The sequence below is a fragment of the Chaetura pelagica genome, unplaced genomic scaffold, assembly GCF_000747805.2.
Source record: "Chaetura pelagica isolate M959 unplaced genomic scaffold, ChaPel_1.0 scaffold456, whole genome shotgun sequence".
NCBI classification, from domain to species: domain Eukaryota; kingdom Metazoa; phylum Chordata; class Aves; order Apodiformes; family Apodidae; genus Chaetura; species Chaetura pelagica.
The window spans coordinates 609520-626033 of record NW_009953574.1 but is presented as its reverse complement, the minus strand read 5'-3'; the positions used below and the strand labels follow the sequence as shown (position 1 = coordinate 626033).

The 16514-nt window shown below is 38.0% G+C and overlaps 1 protein-coding gene across 1 annotated transcript; it reads right to left on the bottom strand.

Annotated features, from left to right (window-relative positions):
- Positions 1-3025: 3025 nt before the first annotated feature.
- Positions 3026-15399, bottom strand: LOC104390525 (homeobox protein CDX-1-like). The gene is made up of 3 exons (XM_009999677.1): positions 14825-15399; positions 5846-5991; positions 3026-3280 (listed from the first exon to the last, which is right to left on the bottom strand). The coding sequence occupies exons 1-3, from the start codon at positions 15255-15257 to the stop codon at positions 3026-3028; spliced, it is 834 nt and encodes a 277-aa protein (XP_009997979.1). The 5' UTR covers positions 15258-15399.
- Between the last annotated feature and the right edge of the window lie 1115 nt (positions 15400-16514).

Genomic DNA, 16514 nt, shown 5'->3' with positions numbered 1-16514 from the left:
TTCTGAGAACTGGCACCAGTATCTCATGACTCACAATTGGACCAAAATAATTTCAGGTTGTTTGGCTCAAATTTTATGTCTCTCTTTTTCTAATTATATACAATACAGCACCTAAGCAATAGCACTATACAAGCTTCTTAGAAAAAATAACTTTCTTTTCATTTTGGTAAGAAACTAAAGGATTAAAACACTTGGAAAATATTTAGTTGAACAGATTGCTGGTAGAGTTTTAAGAAAACACTGAACTACTTAAAAAAACCACTGGCATAACTAGAAGGTTAATAATCTCTAAGGTATTGCCCTGGTTTATAGATACTGCTTTTGGAGCAATAAATTTTAACCTTTGAACATGTGCTTCTGCAAATAAAATCCAGCCTTATTTTGTGTACTTAACAACTTCTGATTGGAAACACATAGCAACCTATAGCAAGCATGCTTTCAGCAAACTGGAACAGAAATGAGGCAGATCTTCAAAGTGGTCACTTATCTTCTTCAATAACTCTTCTACATGTAAACAAGATAAAACAGGTCATTTTGCCAGATCCCACTCTCTTTGAATGATGTTTAAATAATTCTAAAGAGAAGGAAGTTGTGTTCAGATAGATTTCTTTTCTTAGGGTTCTTTCTTGAAGGACTTTTTTCTTTTAACTTTTTAAAAATTCTCATACAAAATTCAACTCTGTCATGGAAATGTGATTAAAATAGGTAGCTAAGAATTTGATCCTACAAAACCCTGGGGCCAGGGTTCTGTGCACTTACCTAGAACTAGGACCTAAATTATTGTATGTCAGTTGAAAAGACAGTGTCCCTCTGTGTTCTTACCGTTTGAAAGTCTGAATCTGGAAACTTTTATTGTTTTTTCTCCAGTTTGCAAGTATTATTCTCTTTAATTGGCCAATGTGAGGATGCTTTTCTCTTAAACCTTTTCCAGTCTCTGTTAAGACTATGTGTATGTGTATGTATGAACTGTAGTCAAAATATCTCTAGCTTTTCCTTCTGTAGACAGAATGTCTGCTATCTGAGTTTTCAATGGACTCCTCTTCTGGACATATTCAATAGGTATCTCTTTTGGGAGACCAGTGTTTAATTTGGTCGCCATGCCCATCAGTATAGATGGTAAATCCCTTCTGTTCCCACATGTTCTTTGTTATGTTCCACTTTTCATACTATGTGGAAATCAGTAGGAGACTTTCTGTTGTTGAACTTTGAATTGCTGTTTCTTCATTTCACTTGTATTACCTTGCAAAGCTTCGCACGGCTGTTGCCAGCAAATGGAGCAGCATTGTGAAAGGAAAGAGAGGGAATTTAACAGTGTAGATATGTTTTCATTTAAAGTTGGAACTTTACTCTTTAGTGCTGTCCTTCTCAGAACTGTAAAATGATAAATACAATTTAGAAATAGTGAAAACTGCCAGCTGCCTGAACCATCCTGGTCTACTTTTTGTAAGCTTTTTTACCATCACTCTCCTTTTAAGTTGAATATTACAATTCAATAACAGACTAGTAAAGAAAATCTGCATGTTCACTTGCCACAGTAGCTGACACCACATTGGAATATGATTATGAAAAAAGTAATTTATTTTAATGTTCTTTATATACAAAGTAATTTCACATTACCAACATTTTTATGATCTAGTAGTACTATTTGTTATAATTAAGGAATTAAGCCCAAGAATGTAGTGCCTAAGTGACTTAACACTCCTAAGTCTTATTTGCAGCAATGACAGAGATATTTAGGACACCTTGATAAAAATTAGTGAGGATAGGCATCCTAAATTTCTAAGCTGCTTTTGACAATGAGGTTATAAATTCCCAAGTCACTTGTGTGCTTTTAAAATTTTCCCTTTTTGCAGATAAAAGTTATGCACATGCAATTGGTGGTTGCATTAGAAAGCAGGTATCTGGATTTTTCTGAAGTGCTGATGACCTACCAAATTCTGTTTAGTAAGGAAGGGATCAGCACTTCAGGAATTGAAACCCACTTTAAAATTGCTGAGAGCTTACATTTAACTGAAATATCTGTATACCTTGTCTTACATTAATTTGGCTTCTCAGAATTTTTTTTTAGTGTCACAATAGTTCTGAAAACTGAACAAAATTTAAGATTAGCTGAATGCAACTATTGCATCTTTATCCATGGGCTGTGCTGTCTCATGACATCAAATGCAGTCACTTTTTAAAATAACTACACTTTTAAAAGGATTTTCCCACCTCTATTGCTCTTTCTTTTAGGGTACAAAATTATTCTGACATGATTTTTCTTGTCTCAAAAATTAACCTGGGCCAAGATTTACAATTCCAGAATGCTTTTGAAACATTTATGGTAAGATCGAAGAGTGCATGTTTATACCAGTATAAGGAGCACTGGAAATCATACCTGTCAAAACCAAAAAAATTCCGAAGCTCATCCCTGACCTTTGCCGTTAACATATAGCGAGTGCAATCACCATGACCCAGGCTTTGCATCAAGTGAAACAAAACATATAAGCCAGGTTTTAATTTATCAAGATCCATGTGTAAAGTCCATGAAAGTGAGATTAGCACATGGAACCTGTGTGGAGATGAGAATACTTATGTCCAGCTGCCGTTGCTGCCTCAGCAATGGTGTGTGGCCTGTGGCCCTTTCTGTGCTTTTTTTGTGTGTCTGCAATGTCCTGTAGCAAGTGGGTGTATCTGGTCCTCAGCTCTCCTCTCTTCCAGGGCCTACCCTCCTGCCGGGGGGCTGGAGGGGTGCTTGCCTTGTGGCACAGACTTACAGCATCCTCTTGCAGAGGCTCCTCTTGCAGAGACTCCCTGCAACTAGAACTCCTGGCACAGAGCAGTTCCGGTGCCCTTGGGACCTTACACTATTCTGCAGACCTGGGAAGTGGCTCTTGTTTATTTTACTTGAAGCTTATGTGCACAGAACTGTGTCATGCTGGGGACTTCTGCCAAACAGCTCCAGCTGTCCTCTCTCTTTCATACTGTAGTGCTCCAGGTACTGGTGGCTTCTAGTGTTCGTTATGCAGTAGCTCTTCAGGCAGCCTTATTGAGAGGCCACCACCTGCTGCAGGTTCCCGTTGTGCTGCAAACCATTCATGGGAACTGGAGGTGGAGGAGGTGGAGGTGGGAATAAAGAACTAGGCATTTCTGAATGAGTCTGTGGGTCAGGAACTGGCATCGGGCTCACTGAGCCAGAGTCACTCTGCATAGAGCCAAGATTGCTGCCATCAAAATGAGTCATTTTCTTCTTCATTAATTTTCTTTCTTTGGCTCTGCGATTCTGGAACCAGATTTTCACCTGCAGAGGAGCAGAGGAAATTTTTTTTTCAGTTGTTAATAGAATGCAATGTGGTCCTTTATTTGTCAGAGGAGATAGCAATTGCATGAGGACCAGTGAGAAAGGCAGTGCAAACGGGACAACAGAGGTGGTTGCTTGTTTTTCATGCAGGTAATCTCACTTATCTGGGAATAATTTTTTATTAATAGTTTGATAAGAAGAGTTGTTCAGTGTTAGTTTTATTTTTAGGGGATATTTTTTCGTGTAATGAGCTTTGATTTTTTTTTTCTTTTTCTTTTTGGTACAAAATGTAACAGAACACAATCTCAAGCATCTTAGTGATGGCCGAAATAACATGAGAGGATCTTTACATTGAAAACTACATGCCCTACTCAGAGCAAACCCAAACCTGTTGCTGGCCTATAAATTGAGGTAAAAAATCTTTCCTGTTTGGATGCTGCACATCACTTAGTTAGCTTCAGTGTGTAAGCCAATGGAAATACACTTCTGAGCAGAATTTCACTCCTAGTACACAAGGTTAATTCAAAACATTGTATAAGTGGTGCCTTCAAATAGCTAAGTGCCTCTTACTGCATTTGTAGATGGAGCCAGAATCTGCTGCTGCTGCCCACACAGTTCGAGTAACTCTCCACTGAAGTATTTTTTCTATTCTTCCTTCTCCTCATAATCATCTTTATTTTTATATCCCTCCCATATTAGCACTGCTTCATTTTGCCTTTTTTTTTTTTTTCTTTATTAGATATCTTTTTTCCTTCTTTAAACAACTGTTCTTTGTCCTTTTGTCTTGAGATATTCATTCCAGATTCCTGGATGGGATTTTGGCATAGCCAGAAAATAAGCTTTTTCAGAAAATAAATTCAGGTTTTAGGTTGAGTGCAGTGCAACCTGGGCTAGGACAGTGTGTGTTCAGATATATTCATACAATGGGGTTGTTTAATTTGTATGAAAGGGTAGTAGTTGCACTGTAGATCAGGTATTTATTTCTTAATCTTACATTTTCAAAAGTGACTTCAGAGATTTAAGCTTTATGCACTGGAATTAATTTAATTCATAAACATATAGTGACAATGAAGAACAGCAGATATTGCAAAAACTGTTGCCATGTTTCCCCAATAGGCGCCAAAGAAATGTATAATGTCTTTTTTGTATTATGTCAAATACACTAACAAAAATTTTTATCAGGAATTGCCACTGAACTAGGAAGTTTCAAGTAAGTATTGTTGGTTGTTTATATAAGCAGGGTCTTAGTTTTTATATTCAGCATAATGAAGCAAGTTAATATTGTTTTAACAGCCAGCAAAAAGACACAGTGTATTTTTATACCAGCTTGAAACTATTTTAATTTTCAATAATTGAATACTCACATTCAGCAGCAGACTGAGAAATATTTGCAAAATGGGTGTTTGGTTCTACATATCTGTAGAGTCTTCCAGTGTGTGCTGTTAAGTCAAGTTCAAGTCAGATGAACAGTGGTACAACGGTGTGGATTCTGGACTATCCCTGCTCCACAGAGCCCATGAAATGATGGTGAATCAGACATGATACTCAGTGAATGACCCTGAGTAATAACTGACTGAGAAAACAGTGCTGTGATGGTTTGCAGATAGAAAAGGCAGCAAATGAGCATATTGTGTCCTGAAATCTACTCCGGAAGATCCTTCAGTAAAGCTTTTAATTGTCTGTTTACTGCTCACTTCAGTATACTGCTTCAAGAAACTTCCAAGTAAAATGGGACCGAACATTGGCTCAGCCCATGTTGTGAGTGCCTGTGTGGAACATCGAGCTTGGCACCTTATCTTGATGATTTGCATGAGCAAGCTGAAGTGCTTGAGAGCCAGAGCCCAGGAACTGCTTTGCTTTGGTAGGGGGTGGCACAGGCATCACAACTTTATGATTGAAGAACACGGCACAGAATGGTGCCAGAGCAAATGGTATGTATCTTTGGATAAGACTGAATTGTGTTTTATTTGCATTGTAGGAAGAGAAGTGGAATTTGGAGGGGGTGGGAGGAAATAGAGGCAGGAGAAAGGAGTACCAAGTATGTAGAAATTCTTTAACAAAAGGTAAAAGGCAACCAAAGAAAAAAAATACCTTCAAATGTCCTGAACATACTTGAGCTCATCACTTCCATTCTCTGCTAACCTGACCTTGCTGAAATTGGTTACAGAATTCCCGTTGACTTCAGCAGAACCAGAACTTCCACTTTGGAAATTTGGGCAAAAATTTCTCCCTGCTACCACTGCCACAGTAAAGCAGAGAGAAACACAGGCAGGATTTTCTTGATATGTTTAAACTCTTATTTCTCAGAACAGAACTGTATGGAACACTGGTATTTGCTTTCCCATGTTGTTGCACAGCTCTTTAATGTCACTTTGAGAGCTGATATAGTGCTGGTGGGATATACAGAAGTATAATCCAAACAGGACTATAAGGCTTTGAGCTGGTCAGTCACATTGTTTGGTCATTAGAGGTGTTAGCATTTTTGTGTTCTTAACCAGTAGGGTTATTTCCTCTTCAGCAGTAATAAATTCAAAGGAAACCCTGAATGGGTGATCCATACTCTACCTGTCTCTCGGAAAGTCTTAGGTTTGCAGCAAGTTCAGACTTCCTTCTGATTGTAATGTATCTGTTGTAATGAAATTCCTTCTCTAATTCTAATCTCTGATGATCTGTGTAAACCACTCGGTACTTCTCTCTTGTTCTTGTTTTACCTGTTTTGAAAGAAGAACACATTGCTTCAAGCTAGAATTTTTTAACTTTAGTAACACGAAATATCTGAATTTACATTTGAAAATATGTTTGCTGGTATTTCAGGCCTGATTCTCTGTGCACTTACCCAAAGTATCTCCCTTGGCTGCTATGGACTTGGTCTTGATTTACAACACAAGCGGTTCATACCACCAGAATTTGGATTTGCTCTTTAGTAAATACATGATAAGCTGCTTTTCATATCCTTTATCACCCTTGTGTTATCATTTGGGAATGGGAAGGCATTCTTTTTAAGAACAAGGAGCCAGGAAACCTGGATTCTGTTTCCAGCTCTACTGCAGGTTTCCTGCCTGGTGTGGAACTGATATGTTTCTCTGTCCCTGAAGCTGATACACTGCTACCTGCTTCAGAGGGAAATCATGAAGGAAAACTTACTGCATAGAAAATACGGAGAGCTTCCAAACTTCCTCACTTCTTGTTGCTAGAAAAATTAATACAATATTGTAATTGTTACTGAGATTTGGAGGTTTTGTTGTTCCTTCAAGCCTGGCACAGTCTATCCATGTCTTGGTAACAGCACAGGGAATAGTTACAGATTTTTCAGGTGACAGTAAAAAAAAAGAGAAAAAGGCAGCAATAATACTTAACAAAGGCCATTGAAGGATGGTAGAAATGAAGCATCTGTTCTTTTGCAAGCAGCACTGCTGCATCCTTTCAACAGTGGGTCCAGCTGACCGAAGCAGACATGGCTCAGCAGTATCTGGCTTGTTAAAAGGTAATGACATGAGCCAGTGAACACAGATGCAAACTGCTGAAATTTTATGGATTCCTTACTGGACAATTTCTGAGGACAGAATGTGCTGCCAGTGGGGGAAGAGAATTGAGAATAGGAAAGGTTGTTGATGCTTTTTTTCTCACACACTGTTGCTCTGTTCTTAATGTTCATATTAGGGAATCAGTATATTGGAGATCAACACCTGCTTAAAGCCAAGGCCCATGAGGTCTGCCTGCATTTTTTTAGACTTAAAAATCATTAAGACCAGAGTTACCACGTTCACTAACTACAGTCTTACCATTTTTTTGTGCTTCCATATTTATATGGACATTTCTTCAGATGAAGACTGTAAATTGTCTGGGACATGGAATCTATTTTTAGTTTGTGTTTTTTTCCCATGTGTTTTGCTGTGGTCCTGTAGGTTGTGAATCTTTGTGTCCTTAGTGGTCACTGTAGTAGAGCAGCTCCCTTAAAATCAGACTCTCTCAGGCAATGGATGAAACTCGAGACACGGGGTGGCTTGCTGTTACTGCTGCAGATGCACAATCTTTGCATGCAAAGCCTGTCTGACTCAAATCTGTTAACTTCCCTGTGAAGGCACCCCTGAGCTATGCTCAGCTGGAGTAGTTACAAGGGACATTCTCATTGCAGTAGCATTTCTGTCATTGCCAAACTGTAGTGAAAGCAGAATTAGCCCAATTATGTTTACACTGATAATCAAGTGAAAAGTGCTGTTAATTTTACAACATTATGGTAAGACTTGTAGAGTCTCTAAAGAACAGCAGTTATTCAGTTCAGTCCACATAAATACTAGGACATTTGTTTTTATTCATTCGAAGTGTAAATTGTTTGTTTAACATATGGTCACCTGTGGTGCTTTAATGCCTCACTTGATATTTTTAAACTTTTGATCTTTCAAGACAGTGATTTAGTTGGGTTTTTTCCTCTTTAAATGGGAATTTGAGGTCATTCTATGGAACAAAATATTTAAAATGTTTCCCTAGTCTCCTTGGTGTTGTCAAGATGGAGCACAGAAAAGAGCAACAAGGTGATCTTATCTTGAACGCTATTCTCATTCAGAAGCCATAGACAAGTATCAAATGTTCTTCCATTGCCAAAACAATGTGGTGAACTTCAAGATAAAGCCTTCTGCTTCTGGTTCTAAGTGTTTAAACTCTTTATTATCTGAGTAGGAGAGGAGAGGGTTGGGCTTTTTGCTTTCCAAACTGAAGAAGAAATTAAATGTAGGTAGAAAGCAGAACTTTCTCCCATGAAATCTTTTCGTTTGGGTAGCTTTCAGTTTATTTTTACTAGGAATGATAACATCTGGTTTCTTCTTGAAGGAAAAATTGGGAACTTTCAATCTAATTTCTTTCTTCAAAGTAAGTTCACAGAATAATTTTAAAAGTAGAAAAGCAAAAGGGGAACATTTCCTTCCTAAAAGGCAAGAACAATCTGAAAAAAAAAAATATGATTTTTCACGTAAATATTTTTGGGTTTTTTTGTTTGTTTGTTTTTGTAGAGTAATACTCTCAGTGAGATACAACAGAATACAGAATATAGCAGCTGAGATCTACCAGGGTCTTCTGAGAGGATACTTTCAGTTCTGGCAGAGTCATCTTTTAGTCTGTTAGGCCTTTACCCAGACCCTTATTGATGTCAGTGAGAGTCTTCCTGATGCCTTTGTTGGATGCTGGGTTGGAATTAGCCTGCATATGGCATTTCCTTTCAAAGGCAAAGTACACTTTTATTTGCCAAAGTTAACAAACAGCAGCAACAAACCTTAGCCTCTAAATTCCATCTGTTAGATTGAATAAATCCACTCCACTGCATTCTCAGGCAAATTTTGCAGACCTTCTACTGGTTCTATTTGCAGTGATGCATTTTATTCAAGAAGTATTACCTGAGTAAAATTTGAGGTGGACTAATGAATTCACCCCGAAGAGAGCAGAAGGATGTTTTTGACTTCTCAGACTTGTCTAGCAGATGATGGCAGAATTTAATGATGCAATAATAAAAATTAATATTTTAATCCAATTCGTTAGTGAAATCTTGCCTATTTTACCCACTTATGTGAGTGAAATTACCAATATTTAACTTTCTGCAATCTTAATCGATCTTTTCTTGGTAACAGATTATAATTTTAATCAGCAATATAATTTCAGTTTTATTAGAGATGTGTTCTGTCATGGATAGTTATAGCACAGAATTGCAAGTGCCGGGGGAGGTTATTAGTAGTTGGGTGGAAGAGAAATGAAACAAAAGAGCTTTGAAGCAAGTACCTTTGCAGTATGAGTGCCTTTGTGTTGGGGGAGTGGATTTCTTGGGTTTAATGAGCTATTTAAGAGCAGTGGGTTTTGACTAAATCCTATTTTGCAAGTAGTGGCTAGTGAAGGGTGCCTTTAGAGCAGCAAGAAATGAGACATTTCAGACTTAAAAAATTTCTCATGAGATACAGTTTAACAATCTGCTCTAGCAATTTCTGTGACTGGCCAAGTTTAGAGTTGGGGGAAGGGAACAGCTTTCCCATTGGTCATAAAATTCACAGAGTATTTCTTCTGAAGACAATAAAGCCAGGAGAAGGCCTCTTTATTTGCTGTGAAAATCATCACCCTTTCCGGCAATATAACTCCTGAAGAAAAGAGGGAGAAGGAAGAGACAAGACTGCATATCAAAGCAAAGTGAAGTGTTGAAAGGGTCTGTTGCCTCAATATGACAGATAGGCCTCAAAACCTCAGACAATGTAGGCCAGGAAAGGAAAAAAACAACCCCACCATCGGACCTCACAACTAGTTTACAAAGCAAAATAAATTAGCATTAGAACTGGCCCCTTTTTCAGTGCCTCCTCTTAACTTTTCAGGAATACTCTTCATCTGCTGAAACTGGCTTAATTAATAAAATCATAAAATCCAGAAGCTACCTAATTTAGGTAGAAGATGTAGAATATAGAATTCTGTGGGATTACTCTTGGATTACCTACAGGCATTCTCATTTGGATTCCATAGTTTAACATTGTTGCAGACGGAGTTAATGTCTGTACTTGATGACTGGAGGTTGACTTCAGGCAGCTTGAAATGTGTATCAGCTTTTTGGGCTGGAGATATGCTCAGTTTAAATCTGCATCTCTATGTTAGCTCAGTATTGAGAGGGAGATTATTGTTAGTTTTTGAGTTTATAAAGATACGGCCTCAGAGTTTTGTTTTATGCCTTTCTCTAAATATTTATGCACCTCAAAAGCATAGGAAAAGAAAGAGACAACTTCTCCCTAGTGTAATTTCACTGACTTAACTGAAGTTGTGAAACAAAAGTAATTTTAACTAAGTCTTTAACATGGACATTGTGCTGCACATGATGTTCTGTGAAGTTAAGTGAAAAAAACCCAACCAAACACTGCCAGAGTTTTGGGAAATGGTAGATGGATCCAAACCTGTATTATGTGAGTAATAATATTCCTGCCAGAGGTCCCAGTGCCATGAGCAGGACTGCTCATTATTGCAAAGTTGGATGCATAAAGATTTGTGAAATATGCTGTTTGTGTTTATTGCTGGGGTCTTGAAAATTTATTGTTATTCTCAATAATATATTATTTATAATTGTTCTTGTTATACGTGTTCAGATGACTCATGCTAAAAAGGACAGAATAGGATCATAGAATTGGAACCTTTAAAGAGATTGAAATAATTTTCTCTTCTGTTTACTTCTACTTAAAAAACTGACATTTTCAAATTTGAGTATGTTCTGCTATTCTGTAATAAAGCTCATTGGCCAAATTCTGTCCTTCACTCTGCTAGTGTACACTTTTCTATTCATCTTCATTATACAACATGAACTGAGTCCAAAGCAGAGTCATTTTTATCACCTTTAAACAGTGATTGGACAGACTGGCCTGTATGGATTTTGTTTGGCAGAGGGACCCAACCTGCAGAAAACATAGGTGGATTTCTAAGTGGCAAGATCAGGGAAATCCCTTTGCCAATGACTGTAGAGACTAAATAGCAAGTGATTGACTTCTTTTTTTTTCCAAGTGCTGTATATTCTTTCGGCATTCAACATTTTGCAGGAATGGCTTCTTAAAAGGCTTGTTTCTCTTCCTTAGATTTGAGGGAATAGAATTTCTTTCTTCAAAGACTAGATGCTATATGCTTACAGTGCATTTGGGGATCCTGCTACCAGCACTTGTCCTCAGCATCAGAAAACTGTCTTAATGTCTGCAGAGTAAAGTTCTAAAGAACAGGAATGATAGGAGAACTGTCATCCAGGAGAAAATCTCTTTTCATAGTTTACCTCTGTTTCAAAACTTGTTCCTTCCCTGTTTTATGGAAATGCAAGTGGTACTTTCAGCTTTGTTAGCAGATTCTCTGCAGTTAACTATTCAAACTGATTGTTTTGGGTAGTTTTACCACAGGTCTGTGTTGTTTTCTCAAGAAGGTAAAAAGTAAAGTCTGGTCCTGTGTGAGTCATTGCATACTCCATAAAAATACTGAAATCAACTGGAGGGGATTTGCAACTTGTCTAAAGGTGATTTTATGCTACTTTCTATGAAAGAACTTTCCTGTACTTACTCTTTGTGTGTGTATGGAATTGCCACTTCCACCTCTAGTTGTCATGACTTTGTTCTGTCCTCTGTTACAACTGCTATTTGCCTTGGCTTTGCTCCCCCTTTTCAAGTGTTGGTTCAGGAGAGGAAACAGGAGCAATACAAGGGTTAGAGAAGTGTCTTTTTCAATCTGTGTTCTTCATTTAAAAGACTAATTAGTCAGTGTATTTTCCTTCAACGTTTCTGAGTCAAAATGTGTTTGCTTTCTACTATATCCTGAGCACCCTCAAGAGTGCAGTGAGTAGGCACTGGATCCTGTTCACTGCATTTAGGATCAAGTCCTGATCCCTCCAGTTCCTGAGCTGCAGGGACAGACATTCAGACATCCTCCAACCAGAGAGAGACTGATGGATGAAAGCCTTATTAGGTCTTTTCTGGGGGAAATGCATTCCAGTAATACTAAACCAGGATGATAACCTTGTATTAAGTACTGAGATCTTCCAGTGGTTTCATGAGGCATAAACTCATGAACTTTGTTTAACACCAGTTGAAGACATGGTTTTATATTGTATGTTGTTTTTAAAGTGACAGTGTAAGACCTGAAATAATTTATTGTTTTGTTCCAGGTTAGGTGTATAGGTAACAGTGTATGAGACCTGTAGGACATGAGACAGAAGTAGAAATTTCAATAAAGTGTTTTGTTTGTAATTTGTCAAGTCATGAGGACACAAAGCATCCAAAAGAGAAGCTAATCATGAAATCTCTGGAGATGGAAATGTCACAGCTTCTGAGCTTTGTTTCTGGAGCTGTTACAAGTCAGAGTACCCAATGTAAGTAAACCTTTGGAAACCTTTGTCTCTCCTGATCTTAAATGGCTAAGATCACAGCAACATTTCTTGCACAGTTTCCAGAATATCTTGCAAAAATCACTTCCCTTAATAATTATCATTTCTATAGTGAAACAATAATATTATTGATAACTAGTATTTTACTACTAGTAATACAGTTTCTCCATCTTTAAGAATAGTGGCTCATATCTGTTTCACAGGGAATCAGGAAAGCTAATAAATAATAGGGCTGGTTCTTCACTCTTGCCTGTACAAAATTTCTACTGAAATTCCTCAAGGTTTTGCAAAGAGACAAAATGTCCTGGTTTGCCTCAAACCAGAACACAGAGATGCAATGCTCCAGGCATGCATACAGCTTTAAGGATGTAAAATGCAAAAGATTCCTTCTAAGAGAATGCTCAGGATTTTGATAATGATCCAGGAAACAACACTGATACTTGTAGTTAGCCTTGTCACATATCTGAAGTCACCTGCATGCTCAGGATCAAACTCACTTAGTGCACTGCTAGATCTGAGATGGCTGTTAGGGCAGATTTTTAAAAGTTATTTTATTATTTGGAAAAAGGGGTAAACCCAAAATGCTCTTGATTTCACACAAAGGAAAGGAAGTGAGTAAGGAAGCAGAAGCAGATCTATTGGCACTGAGCATTCCGGGGGGGGGGAAGAAGGAGCAGGAGAATTACTTATCTGGATTTTTCCTTAAATGAATGGACAGGCTCCCACTAACTTCAGAGAGCCTTACACTGGACATTTGGGAGCATATGCTTCTGTGACATGCTGATTTCTTCATTTTTTCTTGAGATTAACATGCTCAGTATCTTGTTGGACCATTCCAGAATGCAGAGACTCCCACCACCTTCTGTGAGCACTCTGACCCTTGTAGGTTTGAAATTTGGAAGGTTAGGAAGCCCTAAGAATGCTTCTTAAGCAGACAATTAGAATGTTATTGTCTGTTTTATATACATATATGTATATAGTATCTCTATATTGTGTATAGAGAGATACAGGTATGTATCTCACAGTGTCCCCACTATAAAAGGAACAGCATAGACAGATATATCAGGTCTTTCTCTCATAGAGGCTGTGATTGAAATCCATAGAAGTAAGAGACAGGCAGGTAAAGAAGAGATGCAGGGTTTTTTGAGCAAGTATTCTGCCAACTCTAAATCATAGAGTTTGTGAGCAATTTCATTGCCTTTGTAAGGACTACTCAAAAGGAAGCTGTAAGTGTTTGCAACACCATCTCTCTCTTGTCTTTTTCTTGGGTAGTATTCAGAAAAAAATGAATATGATTTAAAAAAACCCCAACGACTCTTTTTTTTTTTTTTTTTTTTAAACCAAAAATTTTTACTCACCAGAGTAACAACCTACTCTGATTGGCTATTGACTACCATGGACTCTCTGTGAACTAAAGTTGTAGGAGTGGGGATGACTCAGTCTGTCCATATAAATAATTTTAATAAAGACAAGTTTTCTATATAGTTGCTTTCATTTTTTTAAAAAGTATGTTTAAAGTAATTACTTTCCCACTGGGGACTGATTTAGTACTTGTTTTGAAAACTTATTTACAGGCATGTGTGGAACAGACCTGGGGTGGGAAAAGGGCTGAAAAAGAAAGGAACCTTCCTGGGATGTAATATTGAAATACTGTGAGCATCTCTTCAGGGGAGGTATTGAGCTTCCTTAATTTCTACTGATCTCAGTGCACGTCAAAGGTGCTCAGCACCTTGAAGGATCAAATACTTTTATATAATTTATTGTGCCTCTGTTCTTTTCAGGCAGTTTTCCCTCTTTTCTTTCTCTCCTTTCTTGTTTCATATTATTTTTGATTCGTAAAAGGTACAGATTTTTGTGTAAGGGACACCCAGTATTGATTTTTTTTATTGTTCCTCATCACAATGAAACAGAACCTTTTTCTTGTGCTTCATGACTTATTTTACTGGTTAAATACCATTGAAGAATTGTTTTGTGCTCATTGACTGTTACGCATCAGAGACTGATCTGTCCTTGTATTAACTGATTGTATTACTATGTATCTTTGTATTCTTGCATATTCTGAGAGGACTATTACAAAGTGAAGCAAGCCTTTCCTTATCATGCCTGTTTTTAAAGCACTGACTCATTGTTTGATCTTGTAAATCTTATTTCATTTCAGTGTTCTGAGGTTTAGAGAGATTGTTTCTGATAAAAAGTCTTATTTCTCCCCTCCCCCCCCCCAATTTATTTTCTTAAACTTTTCATCTGTACTATAAAACATGAGGAAAATAGGCAAAGTACAGGTGGTGGCAAAATACAGTGCTTTCATAATGATTTCTTTCTGTAGGCATGCTGCTTCATTCCAATCTATAGGACTCCTATTAAAAGCAATTATTTGAAATCTGAACATTTTTAACATATCTGACATGAAAATCCTTCACTGTCAAAGGACATTGCTTTTCCTTTGCCTCATCACTAAAGGTTAAGAAAGAAATACAAGAAATAGTCAGCTGATCAAAACCAGCAACTGGTAATTGAACCAATATGTAAGTGCCAGGAAGAGAATCTATCAGAGCAATTAGGGTGGTTTTTGTTCATCAGTACACTTCCCTCTGCACAGGGAACCTGGCAAAAAAAAACCCCAGCAATGAAGAAAAAGTGAAATCTCTTCTCATTGTAAAAGCTCCGTGCCCTCATACCTGTGGAAGTGGATTGCACCGTTTTCCTCATCCATTCATAAGAGCTGTGCCTTTGGCTGTTGGGAGAGATGTGCTGTGCATTAATTGTTTCTACAGGAGGTAACCCTCCAGATCCAGCAGGATGGAGGGAGTTGTAATCAGCACAACTGTAGGAGACCTGTCCAGGAGACGAGCCATTGATCTGTGCAGCAGCAACCGTGCTGGAAGGTCCTGGGCCATAAGCGTTCCAGTCCTCCCTCTGTGGGCCGTAGTGAGATCCCCAGGTTCCCGCAGGCTGCCCATGGGTGTCCAGAGTTGGCACATGATGGTATCCCATGTAGTCTGAATAGGGTGGAGTAGACACAAAGTTTTGCACCGGCAGGTTGTTGCTGCTGCACCTTGCAGATCCTGGATACATGCTGGTTTCTTTGTCCAAAAGATAACTCACATACATGATGCTCACAGCCTGGCTTTGTCTTGCTGGGACATCCTGCTCCTCACAGTGTTTGTTTGATCTCTCTCCCCCTCCTCTTTCTTTCTCTCTCTTTTCTAGCCCTGACTGGCTGTATAAATGACTCACGCTAGCCCTGATGTCCCTTTACTACACATGATTAACAATGGTTTTACCAGGTGCTGGTGGTAACAGTTTACTAAGGTCCTGCCTGATGTCACAGATAACTGCCTGCCCCAAAATTACATTTGCATTCAAATGAAGGGCTGACCATGCAGGCAACCCCACCTTGCTGCTAGTTCTAGTGCTTCCTTTCTCACAGATCCTTTCTGTATTATCATCCTGGTTCCATACTTTTTGAATGTACTTTCAAATCTGGTCTTCAAGCAGAGTTGTGTACATGGTTAACCAATAACTGTTCACACAGTAGTAATAGTATTTTTCTTGAGCAATACATGTCAGAATCTAACTTCAGGCACTAAGTTATAGTTAGATAAAGCCTGGTATCTGCTTGTCCAGTTGTTCTTTTGTTAGAATGTGCTAGGTTAGTTTTTGAAACTGAAAACAAAGGATCAGTTCAGTCTTTAACTGCAGATCTTACGTAGTTTCTCATATGAGCACTCTCTTGACTTCAGCTCTTAGTCCACGTGGGAGAGCACTTAGAAACCACAGTGATCCAACTGATTTTAACATTACAAAGGATATACAAGAAGTCTCATAGTCATTTTGAGCATTTGTTCATACGAATAGTCTTGTTGATGTTAGCCAGCCTATTCATGAGCTGGCTGCTTGCCACAGTGATTGAAGTTTCTCTATTCTAACTTACAACGCTAACAGAAAGCAAATCTGTTATTGAGAGAATGCAAAATTTGTCACTTTCCCTATGCTTGTGTCTTTTTGTGATATTGAAATGAGTGGTAGTTTTCCCTGCAGGTTTTTCTCTTCTCATTGCTATGCTTGTTCACAATAAGTAACACCTTTTCATAGAGATATGGAAACTAATTTTAGCTTTTGAGATAAAAAAAGTTTCCTAACTTTCAGGAGCAATCTTATGTTTGTAAAAAACAAATTCCTATGAAATATCTATAAACAGGAACAAGGAGAGAAGGAAGTGTTTGTTTGTTTGTTTATTTTTAATGAGATAGGTACCTTAGCATTGGATCTTAACAAGAATTTACTGTTTTCATTCCTGTTGCTTTAAAGACGTGATACTTGTGCCTTCAGTAATGAACCGACTTGTTAAAAGGATTTTTTTTCTTA